The sequence below is a fragment of the Colias eurytheme genome, chromosome 29 (genome assembly GCF_061535395.1).
Source record: "Colias eurytheme isolate Ceu_HAF_F1 chromosome 29, ilColEury1 Martin Lab GWU primary, whole genome shotgun sequence".
In the NCBI taxonomy this organism is placed as follows: domain Eukaryota; kingdom Metazoa; phylum Arthropoda; class Insecta; order Lepidoptera; family Pieridae; genus Colias; species Colias eurytheme.
In genome coordinates this window covers 2,337,978-2,358,919 of record NC_143008.1, presented here as the reverse complement: position 1 = coordinate 2,358,919, position 20,942 = coordinate 2,337,978, and the positions used below count along the sequence as shown (strand labels likewise).

The following is a 20,942-nucleotide window of genomic DNA, read 5'->3' as shown; positions in this document are numbered from 1 at the left end:
TCGAATGGCCACAGTTTAGTATTACACAGTATTACACAGTTTAGTTATAAGGTTTAGAGAGCTGCGGTTAGGCTTAAATTGTTGCAAATTTAATAACCTTAATTTATGTACTGAATCATACTTGTCGGAAACGCATAGTTTATGACTTTTAGAGGAAAAAGTGAAAAAAGTCCAAAATTTTCGCAGTTTATCACGTGGTGCGCAGCGAGCACAACTTTTTCGAAGTTGCAAATTGGGATTTACATCACCCTAACTGATCCAAACAACATACCAAAAATTCAAATCTACATCGTGCTTTGCGAATTTAATGTTAATTTCCACTGGCCTATTAGTAGGTCAGAGATTATTTATAAAATTGTGTTTTATAAAACTTTCTGTAGATCTTGCGCATATTTTATCACATTTAAAATAAACCTTTATTCTCCATGTTTCCGCTATGAAATTCATTTTCAGTAAATGTTATCTAAATTGCATTTTAACAGACATTTTAGTGTGCAATTTTTATTCAAATTTTACCAGATACTTTTGATTTCTCTATTAAAATGGCAGTTCTGTTTTGACAGAATGTGTCTTAAAAACATCATAATAGCATAGATAAGAGAATAAGAGTATCAGAAGAGTCTAGTTCCTATTGTATAGTATTATGATTTTTTATATTTGAACCTTATAATATATCGTACTAGCTGCGCTCCGCGGTTTCACCCGCGTGGCTCCGCACCTGTTGGTCTTAGCGTAATGATGCCTATAGCCATCCTCGATAAATGGGCTATCTGACACCGAAAGAATTTTTCAAATCGGACTAGTAGTTCCTGAGATTATCGCGTTCAAACTAATAAACATTTCTTCAGCTTTATAATATTAGCATAGATTTTAATAAGCTAGGATGATTGTATGATTGGATACCTAAATGAAGTAAACTCATATTGATGAAATTTGGAACAGAGGTAGTCTAAGCGTTAAGTAAATGCAGAATGCTACTACGTCCGTTAAACCTATGTAAGTGCTTTGAAAACACGTATAAACACTCGAGCACACACGCTCTTTGTCAGAAGTGAAACTTCTTTAGCAAAATTTAAATATGCTAAAATAGTCTCCTTTTCCTCAGTAATACTGTATCATGACGCGACCTTAAAATTTTACAAGTTACTTAAAAAACAATTAATGAATGGTGGCACTGGGATCTTTAGCCCTTAAGAAATGAATATTCATTTTGATTTAATATTCATGATAATAATAATTATTGAGGATGATATTTTATAAATAAAACACACCATAAAACTAATAATTTATTTCAATACAAATACACAAGTTGCACAGAATGCCAGTGTCATAATTTCAAAGATTACAGAATACACCTTAATATTAAAAATGGAAAAACATCGTTTACATTGCGCGTTACATGCACACACGCCTTTATACTGAATGAGCAATGTATATACTACATTATTTAGTAAACACTTATATTACTGAGTTTTTAAGCAAATTAAAACTTTGTACTCAATGATTTTTTTATCAATGAATTTTTTTTAATATGGAATAAAAACGATTTTTTCCACTTTTAACGTTAAAGTAGCCTTAATATTATATCGTAAATACATAACGCTGAACCGTACTAGGTGCACCTTTAACACCGGCAAGCAGTCAAATAAACACTGTATAATGTGCTAACACCTCAAAATCCTATAAAATAAAGTGTAAAAATATCAAAAAAATGGGGGAAAATCATAAACCTTGCAACACCGGTGTTAAAAGTACCATATCTTATCTATGGTCCAACAATGTCTTACTACAACGGTTTAATAAAAATCAACTTGTCATTTTAACAACGCTAGACTTAACTCTAGGTAATGTCAAATTGATAAAACCCAGACGAAAAAAAAAAGTAAAAAATAGAAAAAAAAATATAATTTCTCGTTTAAAAACTATCGAAGTAACAACAAATTAATTACTGTGTACTGTAATATAATGATTTTTACAACATGGCGGTTTGACATTTGTTTTTACTATTTATTTTTTTATTTTGTCGTGTACGTAAAATACAGGCGGACTGTCAAATCATGGCGCGTAATTAAAAATGTTTCGTTACTCTGTGGTTAGTTCCCGCCATGTTGAATCAATCACGTCGATAAACAAAAAATAATAATTTAAAAAATCTACCAAAGTAGGCTAGCCGATAAAATCTTAAATATACATCGATAGTGCTATAATATTATATTTAATTTTTGTAATGGCGACTCAGTACACGACCGCTAATTTTTGCGGGAATATATTGGGTGGCCATTTTTAAAAGCACGAATGGCGAAGGGGGGCAACCCCGACATTAAAAGCATTACATGCTAGTATAAAAAAATACAATTATCGTACAGAATGCACCAAAAGAAGTGTCCGATTATTTTGATTGATTCGAATCGAATAACGATTTCATATGTAACAACAATATATTAAAGTAAAAATAAAATCCATCAAATTAATTAAAAAAAACAATGATTTCTTAAATATAGGAATTCCATTGAGTATTTAATTTTACGCTCAAAATGTACGGACAACTTCAAATTATAATTATTTTAACGAAAATTTTAAAATATCAACATCATAAGACGCTTGGCAAGTCATAAGAATTAATTTTGTTTCGCTGATTTCATTTCTTTTCAAATAAATACAAAATTCTGCGTTAAATAGCTCTTAGTTACTAACTCTACTTGGAACTGAACACGTTTTTGCATTTTTTTCGACTTTGTGACCTTTTTATTTATAGAAAAACAGTTTTATTTGTAGATATTTTGATTTGGTCAAAAAAGACCTAAATTAGCATCAGATTTTTTGTTGTAGTATTATCGTAGTTGATTTATCGTAGTTCATTACAGTCATTAAAATTTCATTTCTTTGCAATCTGACACTTCATTAAATGACAGCACAAACTGTCACCTGTCAAACTGACATCTGTCATTGCTACCACAGACTATAGACCGTAGTGTTGCCATGCTAAAATACAAAAAATCGCTACAGTTCCGAGCAGACGCGCAAGCGATGCCCTAGGCGCAGGCTTTTTGCCGCCAAATAGGTGGGTACACGTAAAAAATGGGAATATTCAAGCAAAACTCATTTTATCGGCTGTGTTGTGGATCCAACCTTAACATTACAAGTATTTTGAAAGCGAGATGGCAGTGTAGTTTGTCAATTTTATCTGTAAACAAAAATATTAAACAATCAATATAAACAATGAAAAGTTTTGAGTTTATATTAGTATGTGTCTCATAAATAACCGAACCGATTTTGATAATATTTTCACCGATATAAAGCAACATAACAGAACAAGGACGTATCTGCTTTAGAGGCTGTAATTAACGAAATCTCACAAAATTTAAATCACGTAAAAATCTGTAACCAAGTTTATTAGGTATGACTAAAAAGGTGTAAAGGTAAACATTTCTTTTCTATTGTCTATATAAAAACTCAATAAGATCTTTGTTGTCTAATTTCACTTAGTTTTATCTACCCAGAGGGCCGAGACAAATAGCAAACGCTAAGGAATAAAATCATAGCGATAAGCGTGTGATGTTTTGCCGAAGGTTGAAGCTTATGTCAGTAATTAGCGATAGCAGTTTCTATTCCTTGGCGATTCTGACACTTGTAAGGCCCAGTCTAGAGTTTCAGCCCTGAACTCTCAACTGAATATTACTATTACAAATACGCTTACGGATTTAAATCCACGAATAAACCTTTAAAATCGCGTTAAAAAGCCTTTAAATTCCGTCATCTGCTATTTCTAATCACCTCTAAGCTGGCTGCGGCGTGCTGGACTTGTCCTTCTTCTTCTCCTTCTTCTTCTTCAAGAAGGAGGGCGTCCGGAGGCCCTTCTTCTTCTTCTTGTCCTTCTTGGGGGAGTCTTCCGTCGAGACCTCCTTTGAAGGTGACCCCTGGAATAGTACACAATATATAAACAACTCAACTCTTAAAAATATTGTTTTAAAAAATAAATAAATGAAATAATATATCCTTTATTGAATTTATAAGTATACTAGCTATGCTCAGCGGTTTTACCCGCAGTGCTACGCTCCTTTTGGGCTTAGCGAGATGATATATAGCCTATAAGCCTTCCTCGATAACTGGGCTATCTAATACCGAAATATTTTTTCAAATCGGACGATGGTGAAACCCACCTCTTTACTGCTATGCGAGAAGGTGCTCTGATGCGCGTCAGAGTGGTCGCCGTTGAGGGTGTGCTCACCTGAAAACATTTAAAGATTACATTAATTTTATTATACATATACTGGCAACATACTGTTATGAATTTTTACTTTAGTTACATTTGATAACTTAGTGAGATTTTTAGAGAAATTACTTACAAATTATTATGATAATAAAAATTAAATGGTTTCTCCTGTTTCAAAAATCTATCATAATTGGGAAATTAAATGTTTACTGAATTTAATTATTTAAAATGAGTAAAAATAAGAAGAATATTCAAATTGATTGGTCACAAAATGAATTTACATATTTAAAATTTTAATATTATATTATGTTAAACATATCTTAACTTACCCTTTATTGTGTTAGTAAATCATGCGATATTGTCGTGCAAACTTTCACCAATCTTATATTATAATGTCATAGTAACGTGCGTTAAAATTTTTCTTAGCAACAAAATTATAAATAACAAGATAATTAAGAATTCAGAAACATCAAGCATTAAACATTTAGTAAAAGCAGTTTGTTGTCATTTGTTATTGTACAAACTTTTTAACATGATTTATATTTTACAAAACGCCATTTTTAACAGCATTGGGAATCGAATCCACATCTTTTTAACAATAACATGAAGGAACAGGTCCCCTTAATACAGATTATACCTAGTAAGGGGGCCTGAACCCCAATCTATTGTAACATATTAATGTATGAATTCAAATAAAGATTTTATTTATTTATTTATTATATTTATTAACCAAAGACTTCGAATATTATAAAAAATATATTTATAATATATTGTAAATGCTTTTACTGTCTTACAGTTATTACACAAAAGCAAAGGATATAGCTTTCTCATTTCCACAAACATATAAGTGTATACAACAGAATGAAACAGCAACAAATAAACAGTGGTTAGCAAAAAATAAATAGGACAAAGCGTGCATAAGTTTATTAGAACATAAAGTAACATCACAGAAATAAAATGCAAGCAAACATAAACACATAGACAAAAACCAAACGGACTTTAAATCATATTTATTTCTTTTTAAAAAATATAAAAAAGGAAAATTAATTGTTTTTGCTCGAAAATCATCTCAAATAATATTAGTATATGTAATATTTAAAATAACACAAGAAACAGGATATATTTTGGTTAACTGTATCTATATGATTTAAAATCCGTTAAATCACTTAAATTATACAATTAGTAGCAACATTTAAAATTAAAAAACAAATTAAAAGGTAGATATTAAAATTATTTCATACTTTATAAGATTCATAAAACTGTAGCCTACAGTATCGAACAATATTATAAGTAGAAAGGTTAAGATAGGCTAAAAGTTAGTATGTTGAAATGTAGCTAATTGGCCACAATTTACTGCAATTGTCTCTTTCGCTCACAATAAATGAATCATGCTATCTCACTTTATCGTCTAATCGTGTGTGCCATTTTTTAAGATCGAATGTTATTTTGGTAACCCATCTACACCTTTTTACATATAATATCATTGCTATCGACCAATAGAATTGCACCATTTGAATTGAAACACGCTATTGGTCGATCCAACGTCATTCCAACCAATCACAGACTATTCTCAAATCTAGTATAGCTCAAATCGCTCGAATCAAAGCTCTCGGTCATTCTAAAATTGCTTATAATGCGGTAAAATAAAGTGTCATGCAACGGCGGCCAGCTGGATGCCAATCGTCTACTACAACATTTTGTATCGTATAATAATTTCTCCTTATTCGAAGGTAAATTATCAACTATCGCTTCCGATTCACAACTATCATATTTTGAATAGGTTTCAGTTGAAAATTCATTAACAGCACTATCTTCTAATAAAACACTTCGACGATTTGATTTATCTAATTCTTCAATATTATCAGAATCGAAGTTAACAACTAAATAACTAGGTAGTGTATCCTCATCGAATTTCTTAAACGATTTTCGATGTTCTGTTTCGATTGTATCATCTGTGAAGGACACCCAATATTTGATACCACCCCTGTGTACAGTCTGCGACATAGGTAGCACTTGAGTTTTCTTGATAAACGGAGACCCCAGTATCGAATCATCTCTTTCATACATACTGTCAATGTATTTAATTGGCGACTCTGTGCACACTTCGAAGACACTATCATTACAAGGCGTAGACGATCGACTGTACTCTGAATCGAGGAAGGCCTCGTTCATTTTTTCCTTCTCGTCCAAAACGAACGTTTCATTTAACGATATATTTGGTGCTGTGCTCTTTTCTAAAGCGAAACTTGTTTCTAAAAGTGATTTCTCGAGTAAAGTACAGATTACATCGGATGCAATATCAAAAGTGTTATTTTCAACGTCATTATTAGTTTTAATGAAGCCTGAATTTAAGTCGTGACTGTCGTTTTCGACAGATCTTTCAACGTTATCTTCATGTGGGGTGTTATAATTACGATATCGTTCTTGATCATCGTTTTCATACTCGAATTGCAATTCTTCATTGCTTTCTGATGTATTTGAACCGATATTGTCCAGATAGAGAGGGATACCATGTTTTAAACTATCCAGTTCTTGAAATTCACTTACATTAAATTTACAATCACACTCTATTTCTTTAAATTTTGTATCAGCAACTATTTCTTTAAGATTTTCATTGCTTGCTTTACATATAAATGCATCGAAAAGATTAATCCAATCACGGGATGTTGTAAACAATATATCTTCGATATCAACTATCGTAACTACAGATTTAGTAATCTTATTCGTCTTATTTCGACTAATGCTTATACCAATAGCTCTATTGAACATATAGTAAAGTACAGCCTCAGCTATTTTGACAGAATTATGCATATACGAATTGCTTATATCGATCGAAGGAGCTTCATTTACATTACGTTCAATATTTTTCACTAGATCTGTGATAGAAAAAGAAACATTTTCATCTACTGTTTCGCTTGGAGGTGTATTTAATTCAGTTTCTGTATCAGGCATTTCTATTTTAGAATCAATATGAATGCTTTTCTTTTCTAAAATTTCAAAATCAATACCATTTAATATAATTGCAATAAGGTCGCTTATAATTTCATATTTTTCAAACTCGGCTGTTGAATCGAAACTTGCAATAGCAATACTAGAGCTGGAAGTTATTTCAAAGCTCGATTTCATGTCTCTTTCATCATTTTCACATATTGCGTTCTCTTGAAATGCACTTCTCAATACATCTGACGGGCGTTTAAAGTCAAAATCCGACTTATTAGAGACTTCTTCGTCAATTTTAACGTGATTATCATCCATTGTTTTATCATCTACTAATTCTGTATGCACCTCTATACTGTGCGACGTATCTTTGCATTCAAGTTTTTTACTATCATTACTTGTGTCTTCATAACTTTTCGATTCTTCCAGTATAGGTTCCAAAACAATTTGTTTGGGAATATCTTTTTTCTTCAACGGCGACGTTCTCGGACTATCCTTCCTGGTATAGTCGTCGCAATAGAAATTAATCGGTACGGAATAATCTCTTATATCTTTTTCCACTAAATCTCTAACTGGACTATCATAGGCAACCTCTTCAAAATCCATTTCGTCAGTAAAGCTATGGTATTCCCCTTCAACTGATTCCAATGTATTGTTGTTAAGATCTTCAGTGAATGTATCAGTTTCTACGTTAACACACTCTGCTCTATAAACGCTTTGAGAATTTTTTTCATCACTCTTTTCATCTGTATTTAAGTCATATTCATTAAAACTGTGGTCATTATTTTCTATCACAGTTCGTGATTCAGAAAAACTATTCCCTATATCGTCAAAATAGTTATCTTCTGTAAATTCTTGGCTTTCGACAAATTCCTCATTATTTTGCAACTTAAGTACTGGAATCAAACCTTTCTTTGCTTTTACAGTTTTCGACTTAGCGTTTGGCTCGCTATCTGATACCTTTTGGGGTATATTATCTATAGAATAATATGTGGCACCGTATTGCTTGTACCTAGGATCAATTTTGGGTATCTCCCACGCATAACAATTGCTAAGAGCTCCACAACTATTACACTTGGGCACATGAAAATGCATCGGTTCCGGGTCTTTTATATACGAATTAATAAAACTACTGTGCGACCTAGTTCTGTATAGACAATTGGCGTCCACGCTTCTCTTATGTGGCAAGGACCGAGTGCGTAATTGATATTTAGATCTATCCGAATCGAGCGATTGTATCGAAATGGAGCTAGTACGGCTGCTAGTGTCGGGATTGTACAAAGCGAGAGCATTATCATTGGACGCGATGAGTCTTTGATTCAAGTTCATTTTACATTTTGGAGGTTCGTATATTCGCATAACGTTATTGAAGTTGGGGCTTCGTGAGAATCTATGCGAGGGGCGTTTGTGAACTTCGCTAGTTATTTCTGTTAGAGTACCTGCATGGAGAGGTTAGTGATCAAGCGGTGAGCAAGCATCTTTAGTAGGATACAGTATAAGTAACTAGATTCAGTCCAGGTAATATCTTTTAGATAATATAAAAATGCGCGAGTGGCTGGTTAAACAATTAAAAACACGATGTGAAACGAGAGTACTTTTGATCTTTAAGCATCTCAATTTTTTTTTTTTAAATATAAACGTTAGTTTACAAGGAAAATTAATTTCCTAGATTGTTCTTGTTACTTAATATGTACTATATCATGTGCATATAAGCATACTTCTTATTCCTTATATTATAGTGTGTATCGGTAATAATATAAGCAAGAATAGGTATAAGTACAAATAAAACATTAAAAAAACACAATTGGCATTAGTAGAAAATAAAATATTAAATAGAAAAGAAAACGTAAATAGATGCATTTATCCTCAAGAAACAAGCGAATTTTAAACGATGGCTAGTCAATACAATATTGAAAACCTTCACCATTTGAGAAACAGACAGCTTAAGAGGACACAATATCCAACAATCGTTGCGCCCTCCCCAGCTTCGAACAACCAGTTGAGTTGACAAAGAAACAAATTATCTATATCACAGATCGCTGAACATACACTGAACATACAATATCTTTTCCTCCCTGAAACCCATATCTCAAACAGACTGCTGAACAAACAAAGCAACAAACACATTTGACCCCCCCTCCTCCCCTAAACACCCCCCATACCTCCCACACTCTGCTGTACGGGCATGTACTGCGCTCGCACAATCACGTGCTGCTCTTGCGGCGGCGGCGACACGACTGACGCGCTCGGTGACGTCACAACTGACAAGTTCGGTGACGTCACCACTGATAGGCTTGGTGACGTCACGCCCGAGGGGAGGGATGAAGAGTCGAGGAAGACTTCGTCGTCGGACAGTAGGTTGGGGTCGCGATCTTTGACGAGTTATTTTTTTAGAAATTAAAGACTTTAACGCTACGCTAAGCTACACCACCCGTGAAAATGCTTTCTTTTTGGAGTTTCTAACAGTGTTAGGCCTTACAAGGCACAAGTAAGTTGTAGAAGGAGATCCATCAAATTATTGATGGGTAAGAAATACAAAAATAATTGTCTTTTAAACCACCGCACCTGTCTATTATAATAAATAGATGTACGAATCGTACGACACAAAACTTTCCTCAATAAAAATCAACATTTCTTGGCAAGTTGAACATCATCAAGACATTTAACTGTTCATGTAAGTATATTTGTTTCCTAAAAATATCACAATAGGTTTACAGTTTCAAAAATGCAAATAAAATTAAAGTTATAGCATAGCATGCATCAATAAAATATGCTAGCAGATCATGCTTCGTGCCATGCTAGTGCCATTCAAATATTATAGTTAATTTCACCCATTTATTTTCAAAAACAGAAACATATTTATTTTAAGTTAGTCATGCATCTAAATTCACTGCAAAATGTAAACAGAAAACCAGCAAAAGTTATTTTTTATGGAACTTTAACTTGTTAGAATACGTCTCTATAGAGATAGGGAAGGCCATAGATAACAAAAAGAAGAACTATAACTGTTAAGAAGGTTTTCGTACAATTTACTACTTATTTTGAAAATAAATGAGTCAATCAATCAGGCAAATTTATTCCAATTCCATATTTACAACACCGAGTATTTTAATGTACTTCAAAAATATATTTTTCAAGTACAAAAAATGCATTTTTGAAGTGAAACTTCTTTAGGCGCGTTGAGAGTAAAATTTCAAGTTCGCGTAATGACAATCCCGTCACCAAATGCAGTGAGGCGACGATTTTGGCATCTTTGAATCTTGCCAAAGAAGTTTCACTTCTGATACGTGTGCTCGGCGCACACACTTATATTATAAAAACTAACCTCTAGTCCTGTCAGCGTGCTCACGTTCGGCGGACAAGAAATCGGTCGTTTCCGCTACAAATGGAAATTAAATACGTGTTCAAAAACATGCATAACTAACATTCTGGAAGATTCCACTAAACTTTAGAACATTCCACTAAATTGCAAAACATTCTAGAAACATTCCACTATATTCTATCTGTCACCTTCAATGGCATTCTATAACCTTCCAGGGAGTTCTATAAACTTCTAGGGAGTTCTATAACCTTCTAGGGAGTTCTATAAACTTCTAGGGAGTTATATAACCTTCTAGGGAGTTCTATAACCTTCTAGGGCATTCTATAACCTTCTAGGGAGTTCTATAACCTTCCAGGGAGTTCTATAACCTTCTAGGGGATTCTATAACCTTCTAGGCCATTCTATAACCTTCTGGGGGATTCTATAACATATTAGACCATTTTGTAACATTTCAGAATAGTGCTTAACGTACAAAAAAGAGAGCTCCATTTTAACTAAAAATATTAATACTGAGAATAAAAATATAACACTATTCTGGAACTTTAATTTCATGATAGTCTAGAATATTCTATTCTATTCAAAAGCATTCCATAATGTAGAATATTTTAGAATGACCTGCTAAACGGAATATCATATCACAAATAGATGATTGAAACTAATCCAAACTAATTGTAAAATATTTTCAAAATAATAAAAAATATTTAAAAAAAATGTGTAATATTAATATACAGTAGATGCAACAATTTCGAAAATTTTCTATATAATCTTAATTATCGAATACATTTCATCTTGAAAGTAAAAATAAATGCAAGGTTTTATTGTAAACAATAATAATAGGAACGAATAAATATAATAAAGGTTTTTTCAACAATTTTACAAAAATCTAAGATAAGAACTACATATAAAAAATAACACTATACATGCTAAATACATATTACATAATAAATACATGCATAAATATCAAACAATACATATAAAAAAACTTGAAAAAATCCGTCAAAATATACAAAAAAAATGCTCAAAACTTACCATCGCTGAGTACCACTTCTGGCTGGCTTCTAACTGGCACTTGCTTAGTTTCTATTCTTAGGACGCGATGTTCTACAAAAAGAAAATAATGTGTTATTAAGAATTTTCTTTTAAATATGTTTTAAAGTTTCGAATAGATATTATTGTTTGTATAGGTTGTTGTGTGTGTGCGTGCATGTTTATTCAATGTTTCGTTTAACTGTATTTGTGTGAACCTAAAAGTGCGCGTTTTAAGTATAGTACATGTATGCGTGTATTGTCTTTTTGCGTTTATCTGTGCGTGTGTGCATGTATTTATAACTATGTCTTCAGTATGTTAAATATTTGTGCGTGCTCGATGCTTTTTCTTGTATTTTCTGACGTGGGTCTCAGTGTGTGAGTGTGTGTGTGTGTATCAACGTATTTGTGTGCGTATGTGTAAATGAGTTTATGTACGTTTTCTTTCTCATGTCTTTGGTATATGTGTGCTCATGTGTTCGTGTGTATACGTGCTTGCTTACGTGTATGCGTATTTTGTCATTTACTCGTGTAGTTGTCTTTCAGTGTGTATACAGGGTGTAATCGTTAAGTGTGCACAGGCGATTATTCCGTAACTATTACAGATATCTTTTAAAAAAATATTATGGCCATTTTACTTATTAGGTTAAGTACTTTCGATATCAGTTTAAAGTTTTTTGATATCTGCAATAGTTACGGAATAATCGCTTGTGCACACTTAACGATTACACCCTGTATATGTATTTGTGTTGCTCTAGTATTTAAGTATTTGTATTTGTATGTATTGTGACTTATGTGTGTCTATCAGTTTGCGTGTATGTATGTATGTATGTATATTACCATCCCGCGACTCCTCCTCGGTCTCGGAGGGTTGGCTGGCTGGTGACGTCACTTGCGCCGCGCTGATCGCCTCCGACTCGGACAGGTCGGTGTCGTCTGGAATATTACAATGGTCGATATCTCAAGTCTCAACACCTAATTCTCTAAAGCCCCACTCACACACTCCCCCTGCCACACCCAATCTTAGTTATTATAAAGCCGCACTCACACTCGCTCCTCTGCTTCCTCTCCACAGTGCGTTTGTACTCATCAATCTCGGTATCTGTCACGTGGTCGTTATCTCAACACCTAGTTCTATAAAGGCGCACTCACACACTCCTCCTGCCACACCCAATCTTAGTTATTATAAAGCCGCACTCACACTCGCTCCTCTGCTTCCTCTCCACGATGCGTCTGTACTCATCAATCTCCGTGTCAGTCACGTGGTCTATATCTCAACACCCAATTCTCTAAAGCCCCTCTCACACACTCCCCCTGCCACACCCAATCTTAGTTATTAATTATTATAAAGCCGCACTCACACTCGCTCCTCTGCTTCCTCTCCACAGTGCGTCTGTACTCATCAATCTCGGTATCGGTCACGTGGTCGAACGGATTACGTGCGTAAGGCGCGCTGTACACTGTAGCGTTGTGCTGGTAGCCGCGTTGGATTATGCCTTTCGATGCGGCGCCCATTAGCACCTGTTGGGGACGAGAGTGTGAAATAGGCATAAGTTTGGAAATTTTTTAAGTATACACTATAATCAAAGAAAAATTAAAAACAGTGAAACAGATGTATGAACAATGCATCTGCCCCTTACCCCACTTGGGAACATGGGACTTCACTTTTTTATAATAAAAAAAAAATTAAATTTAAAGATTTCCTCTTTAGACGAGTATCGTATCTTCAGCTAGACACGCGGTACGAACTCAAGTCATTCTAGTTTCTAGAAGGGTAAAGACACCAGTTCACCTATAACTATTCGTCCTAACTCAAATTTCCCCAACTCAAACTCAAACTCACCACATGGTCCCCAGTGTGCGTGTTGGCGGCATCTTCACCAACCAGCTTGGCAGCTTCATCCCAAGTCACACCCTCGAGTATGTGCGACTGCGGACCGGCGCTTATCTTGTCCGCACGACGATTATCTTTGATCTATACGCGTTTTTAGGTTATTTTAGTATATATTTTTATTTATTTTATTGTACAGGAAGCAATAATTCAAGAAGCAATCTCATCTGATGGCTGATAGATATCTGAATTGTAATGTACGCATGCGTGATCAAATGCAATATCTATTTCAAAGAGAGATGTGCAAAATACCAAATTCAGTGATTTATTTAAAACTCTAGAAAATTATAGGATCGTCTAACAAGTGACAACAGGACATGCACAAATCTAAAAAGCAATTCATACAAATAATAAGCTTGTAATCAGACATTACAAATAGTGCTACACCGATTTTGATAATATTTGCTTCTTTGTTGTAGGCTTTTACAATCAAATTTAACACAATCAGATCATGCAAATTTAAGTACCTACAAAACAAATTTAACATATTTGGTGAAACCATCCAACATGCAATACATGTGAAATTTGATAAGTCACCATTCCGCCATAACACAAAATTGATTTCGTAAATATGTATACGATTTCAGTATTGAAACATAACATTACAACTTAAAACATAAAGATTCCACCATTCTGTATGTTTGTTTCGCTTTCACATTAAAGCTACAGCACCGATTTGGAAGAATTTTGAAAATAATAGAATTTTAAATACAAAAAAAATATGTACATAAGTATATCTTTTTTTTATTTTAGCTTATTTATCGAGCTTTGACAGATGGCAATTATGACATACATTCATATCCACCATCCCAAATCAAAAGATAACTAACCTGCTGTTGCAATTGCTTAAACTCCTTCGGGTTCGTGTTCTTCGGCACAAACTGTAGCGTGTCTATCTTGACGGGCGTACCGGAGTGCGCGGGCGAGCCGTCTTGCACCCACTGTGCGTACGGAAGGGTCAAATTAGTTGAATGTTGCCGTGGGGATGGGAGAAATTGCCAAAAAGTGGGGAGATTTGCAAAAAAGTGGGGAGAATTGCGAAAAAATTGGAGAAAATTGCGAAAAAATCAAAGCGAAGCCACCCTGGCAACATCGAGCGTGTACAGTACAGTATTTATAATTATCCGCATGCAAGCGAAACGGGATAAACGGTAAAACAAAAAAGAGCGTGTCAGAAGTGAAACTTCTTTGGCGAGATTAGAAGATACCAAAATCGTCGCCTTACTCCGTGACGGTATTGCCGAGACGCGACCTTGAAATTTAACTCTCAACGCGCCTAAAGAAGTTTCACTTCAAAGAACAGGGGAGTAAAGGATGGCAACAATTCGACCAATTCGTACCCTTCCTACACTGTACAACCTCGATGGCAACCAGGGGTGTTAATGAAATGCGTTTGAATGTTAATGCGCGCCATGAAATGATCGAATCGAGACACACTCGCGTCGTCCCTTTCGCACTCGCAGTTTAGTTCTTAAGCTGTCTCACTCGCACTTAGGGATGGCACGAGAGGTTTTAATTCGATACTTTTATGACACGTGTTATAATGTAAGGAGTTGACGCAACGTGAGAGACCCGAATGTTAGATACAGCCCCTAGACTATATTAACTTAGGACCGTAAGAGAGATAGATAGAGAGCTCGCCGTCGGATTGTTTATGTCATCTTATCACAAGTGTCAAGTGTAACTTATGAAAACATTAACAAAAAAATAACATTAACATTTTTGTATAAATACAGAAGACAATAACATTTTTACGAAAGCGTAAATACATTAGTTTTAGTAACGAAAGTTAGGAAAATATATGAGGATCAATTATATTTGGAATTATATTAAAACTAAGTTAATGAAATCATCATAATATATTCCTCTCTTTCTCCCAGATAGATACATTTCAAAGATTTTATAATTATTGTATTAATCTAACTACATAAAGAAGACATTATTATTTTAGTTTGAGTCTTAGCATTGCCAATTCTTAGAATCACTGTCAGTTATTATTACAGATTTATTCGTTTCTAAAAAAAAGTATTTTCAGTATTTAATGAAAGCAATCTGAATTCGTGGTGAAAACGGGTAAATAACATAAATTCCATGAATACCGCATATAATGTGTATTTTCTCTATAATTTATTTCTTATTATTTTAATAAAACAATTACATGAAAAACATTTGCGATGAAAAAAATGAACGATGCGTGTGCATGTATGATGCTATTTAAGATATTAGAGAAACTTAGTGCAATAAAATAATAATTATCTTATGTGCATACAATAAAAGATATTTAGTGTCAATATTAAACTTACCTGAAAAGTTAGATTGTCAATGATAACAAAAAAAAACTCAGTTCACAATAGTTTTATCAACCATAAAATATTAAGAACTAATTTAAGTAACTGACCAATTTCGGTTCGATTCCTATAAACAGCAAAAATTCTATCACGTGCAAACATCTCTGTATACCATGTTTTTTGGCAAATAAATTAATTTGAATTTGAATTTTGACGTATTATTCTCATTTCTTAGAAAAATCACTGAAATACGGTAAAAACCTGCCCCATACCACAATAATAATAATAATTCATCACACCACGAATTCAGATTATCTATAATAATCAATAATAAATAATAATTAACAGCAATTCAAAAATCACATGACTCAAACAATCCGACAGCGAGCCCCTAAACTATAAAGTGAAGAGATAGTTTTTTTTTATAATAATATCAAATTATTTTAAACAGTACCTCTTCGTTGTTTGCGTCGACCCACTGCAAAATATTATTTTATTAGTCACACAAACACACAAAAACACGTTTATTTATATATTAACTTCAAAAGCATTTCATCAGAGTGCGTCGAAAAGAATAGAAAACTAGTTGTTTTTATACCATTAATATTTATTAATTCATAGAATCTATAAGCACAATATTTTGAAAGCGAATATAATGTTCTTGTTCTCTTACAAATCTCTTATTGGCTCAAAAGTGTAATTTATAGCACATTAAATAATAAATATAGTTTAAAACTAGAGAAACACGCTTGAATAAGATAAACTCGTGAAATTATTGCATTGTCACCGATCCTTGATAAGTGTACAAAGTTTGAATTAAATCTGTCCGTTTAAAGTGCGTCAAAATTCTACATATCAGTAGATAAACTAACATTAACATATATTATACTCATTATAACATACGAATGAAACTTTTGTTACATCGTCTCAAACTTTTTGCTCTGTGTAGCGCATGTCGCGTGACGGTCGAACCGTACGATATTATCGTACAAATACGATAATTTTGTGCCTAAGTTTCACTTTTACCGTGGTTTCATAAAACCACACAACATGTTTTTATCAAAGACGACATTTGTTATCTATGTATGATTGTAACATAGTGAAAACACGCTTCACCTCTATGTTTGTATGTAACCGACTCCTTTAGACTCGATTTTGACCAACTTTAAACGGACAGATTTAATTCAAACTTTGTACACTTATCAACGATAGATAAGAATACAATATTTTCATGAAAACTCATGAGAAGTGTAGTTTTTACACGCTTTATATTAGCTTCACCTGTATGTTTGTAACCGAATTCTTTGGGCGCGATTTTGACCCACTTTAAACGGCCAGATTTCGTTCAAACTTTGTAGATTTATTTAGGACCGATGACAATACACTAATTTGATAAAATAAATAATAGTTAAAAAAAAAAATAAAAAACACGCGTTTTATAGAAAACCGAAATAAAAGCGTGTTTTTTAGTTTTTTTAAACTATTATTATTATTAGTTAATTGTAAACTATATTAATTACTTTTAAAGAGATTTGTAAGAGATTTACCGAACGCATAAACCAAACGCACACACGAGCGTTTTTACACTAAAAAATAATATATGTATTTGGAAAACGCTTAACATTATAATATTTAATCGTTCGTAATATTTGAGCGAACTATTAGGATGTTATACATAAATAAAAGGAATGTTAGCAGCCCTACGCTATTTATAAATACGATGGGCAGTGGCAACCCTAGCTTTTTTTCTTTCTTTATTGTAGGCAGTGGCAGCCCTAGCTTTTATTATATGTGAAGCGAAACTGTTAACTTCTTTCATTAGTAGAGTAACGTTATTATAAAATATAGAGATATTCATCTGTCTCTTTCTTTTGTATCGAAATATGTGTGATAGCAATTCCTTTTCAAATTAAAAAATCTCTCTTTAGCTATTAGCTGTTTTTAGGGCCTTTTTCAATCCTTAGTTAAAATTTATCCGTCCAATAAAGTATTACACGAACATTTTAAAATGTCACCTATAAACTGTCATATACGGACAATTAGAATACATTTTTGAAATGGTAGTTTAATACGTTATTCGATGAATAAGTTTTAACCAAGGATTGAAAAATCAGCCCTTAAAGATTTAAGATATTCGTATGATAACATAAATAAAAGTAGGTTTTTTAAAAGTTTAAGATTTTCAAAATTCTGTATTCATGATATTTTTTTTTGTGAATAGCATAACGTACTAAACAATAAGTGTTAGGTAATCTTTTATGTGAAACTAGACCACCTTAGCATGGTCTCGCTCTAACACAGCAATTTCTTCAAAAGAAAGAGACAACTATATCAACATACTATTTTATAAGAAACATCAAGTATAGAGATTGCCAATACCTTTTCATATATAAATATACCATTTTAATTCAAATAGACATAAATAAGATTACACTATAACATTTATATTTTTTCCGATAAAATATACAACCAAGAAATTACTTATAGATAATAAATGCGACTATGACTTTTCCAATATATTATAAAACACATTTCGACTTAAATTTTAGGTTAGAAAAAATAAAAAACACGATTTTTTTAACATAATTGATTAATATATGAAAGAGGAATGCTATTTTTTACGCAAAATATATTTTTAAATAAATTTATTTATTTATTCATTAAAATTATTTTTATTTCAATATTTTCACCATATGAACAATTCTTTCTATATTTTAAAGGCAAAATGTTTATCATATTTTTCTGTTAAAACTTCACACTCAAATAATACAATTATCTGTGGCACACAACACTTTTAATTCATTTTATTTCCCGCGCAAAAAAATAAACAATATAAATAATTGAAATAACATTCCTCTTTTAAAACCAATAAAAATACACAATTGGTTAATAGGCCACTTATAATCTAGGAAAAAAGAAAATAAAAAAAAACAATTTGGTTTCCATGACAACCGTGGGCTGGCGTCGAAAAAAAAAAGCGCTCAATTGTGCGTAAATAATTTTTAAATGTGATTTCTTTTTATATATAGCCTACATCTTTATCGAATTTTCTAGATATCTACGCATTTAGAGGGACAATGTTTTATAATTAGAAATCTACTGTGTCTATCTATGTATATATTTCTGTGTATAGTTATTCAAATAATTATTTTATTAGTTTTCTATTAGAGGTGTATAATAGATGATTATCGAATGCAAGTCTATACTGGACTCGATATTTTAATGTTTCTCCCCCCTAACCAGCACAAGCCCACCTATATTGTAAGCTAGCTCCACTACAAGCTTACCTACGACCCCTATCCCGCAACCAATTTGACCCCTCTAACCCCCTTTGACCCTACTAACCCCTATGATGATCTCCTACTCAGCTTTGTCCCCGCAACTTTTCTATCTCAGTTACAGTAAATACAATACGAACAGTATCGAAGCTCCATAGAAAACGTTCGAAACGGCTCTCTCGCATACACATACAAGCGAGTCGATGCGTAAATTTGTATGAGCGTGTGTTGTTATAGTTTAAATACTGTTTATACTATGTTTATTGTGATGCAACCAGTATGTATTCAGCCAGAGCGTGCTCAACCTAACCAACCGATCAAACCCCGCCAGTCAATAGCACGCTACCATTCAACCCTTCTAACCATCCACGACCCCTCTAACCCCCGTCACGGTTGATTTCACTACTCAGCCTCAATTTACACGCACATCTTTACAGACATACCAACCTAACCCCGCCAGCCCACGACACCCCCACGACCCCTTCTAACCCACCACGACCCCTTCTAACCCCCGTGACCCCCATAGCCCCTTTTCAACCCCCTACTCAGCCTCGACCCGCACGTATTCTACCTTGGTGATCCGCTTCGGGTCGGCTGTACCGGTTTCGAGCACCTCGACCTTCTGATAGACGTTCGGCGTGTTCAGCCAACGCGTGCGCTCGCCTGTCTTGCCGTGGCCCTTCTTCCATATGCTGTGGAGGAAAAGAAAAATTATACAAATGCAAATGGAAAAAAGATAAGTGATATTATTATTTAGTTTACTTTTTATATAGTGTTTGTTATAAATCGAACAAAATAAAAAGTAAATAAAATCCGTACAGCCTTGAGTTAAGATAAAAAGTTAAGGTAAATGTTATAAATAATACGTAATGACGATTTAAAAGTGCTTTTAAAAGAATTCTAATTGAATAAATAAATGTTTGAGTCTGAGTTTGATAGTGTGTACATAGATTTGTAACATCACGCTGCCACAAATAGGATCGGAGCAAGAATTAAAAATGTTGCACACATGGGATAATTCAATTATTCTCTTTGAAAAAGCATAATTATTGCTGCTAAATAACACACGTTTAAAATTATTATTTTGGACACAACTTAAAATTGAAATTATTTGAAAACCACACATACACTTCGTTACTAATTAAATACATAATACATAAAGTATTTCGACACTTTTTCATGACAAATAAACAAACTAAAATCACACATACCCTTGCCTATAAAGCTCCTCCTCCTCCAAGAGGTAACCGAGCGAGGAGACCGCCGGAGGCACTTCCACGTCGTTCTTGGGTCGTGGTACATCGTTCTGCAAATACATAAATATATTAAGTTTAAATCATTTATACACATACTAGGTTTCCGCCCGCGCAGTCAAAGAAAACTGCGTCGTCTTTTTATCCCGGGAAAATGACGCAATTTTAAAAAAGTAGCCTATGTCTTTTCTCGGGTATCAAAATATCTCCATACCAAATTTCATGCAAATTGGTTCAGTAGTTTAGGCGTGATTGAGTAACAGACAGACATACAGAGTTACTTTCGCATTTATAATATTAGTATGGATTTGGAGAAACAGTTTATCAATGACTGACCGGTTGGCTTGGTTGGTAGTCGCCCTGCCTTCCAAACCAGGTCGTGGGTTCGATTCCCACCCGGGGCAAATGTTTGTGTGATGAACATAGATATTTGCTCTGTGTCTGGGTGTTACATATAATACCTATATAAGTATTTATTTAAAATTATATATGTATGTTTATCTGACATCTGGTTTCCATAACACAAGCGAAAGCTTAGTATGGGATCAGATCGTGCCGTGTGTGAATATAGTCCCGAAATATTTATTTATTTACTTTTTACAATTAGGTATAGTTTCATTATTTTCACTATCACGACATTTGCGAGTGCTATTTGATGATTTTATTTTTAACTAGCGGTCCGCCCCGGCTTCGCCCGTGGTACATGTTTACGTTTTCTCTACATAAGAACCATC

The 20,942-nt window shown here is 33.5% G+C and overlaps 2 protein-coding genes across 2 annotated transcripts in view; both read right to left on the bottom strand.

Annotated features, from left to right (window-relative positions):
* Positions 1-1,273: 1,273 nt before the first annotated feature.
* Positions 1,274-20,942, bottom strand: part of hts (adducin 1-like protein hts) — a 96,271-nt gene continuing 76,602 nt past the window's right edge. The window contains exons 10-22 of the mRNA XM_090118165.1: positions 20,167-20,261; positions 19,527-19,647; positions 16,132-16,155; positions 14,220-14,330; positions 13,342-13,473; positions 12,860-13,019; positions 12,339-12,434; positions 11,502-11,573; positions 10,476-10,529; positions 9,313-9,522; positions 4,161-4,228; positions 3,775-3,917; positions 1,274-3,184 (exon numbers count right to left, since the gene is read on the bottom strand). Of these exons, the coding sequence (XP_089974291.1) occupies positions 3,777-3,917; positions 4,161-4,228; positions 9,313-9,522; positions 10,476-10,529; positions 11,502-11,573; positions 12,339-12,434; positions 12,860-13,019; positions 13,342-13,473; positions 14,220-14,330; positions 16,132-16,155; positions 19,527-19,647; positions 20,167-20,261 (1,284 nt within the window). The 3' untranslated portion in view covers positions 1,274-3,184; positions 3,775-3,776. The remainder of the gene's footprint in view (positions 3,185-3,774; positions 3,918-4,160; positions 4,229-9,312; positions 9,523-10,475; positions 10,530-11,501; positions 11,574-12,338; positions 12,435-12,859; positions 13,020-13,341; positions 13,474-14,219; positions 14,331-16,131; positions 16,156-19,526; positions 19,648-20,166; positions 20,262-20,942) is intronic.
* On the bottom strand, positions 5,526-8,833 carry LOC149896086 (uncharacterized). The gene has a single exon (XM_090118164.1). The coding sequence runs from the start codon at positions 8,507-8,509 to the stop codon at positions 5,771-5,773; it is 2,739 nt and encodes a 912-aa protein (XP_089974290.1). The 5' UTR covers positions 8,510-8,833; the 3' UTR covers positions 5,526-5,770.

Coding starts and splice junctions, on each gene's coding strand:
- LOC149896086 (XM_090118164.1), bottom strand. CDS start 8,509: ATGCGAATATACGAACCTCCAAAATGTAAAATGAACTTGAATCAAAGA.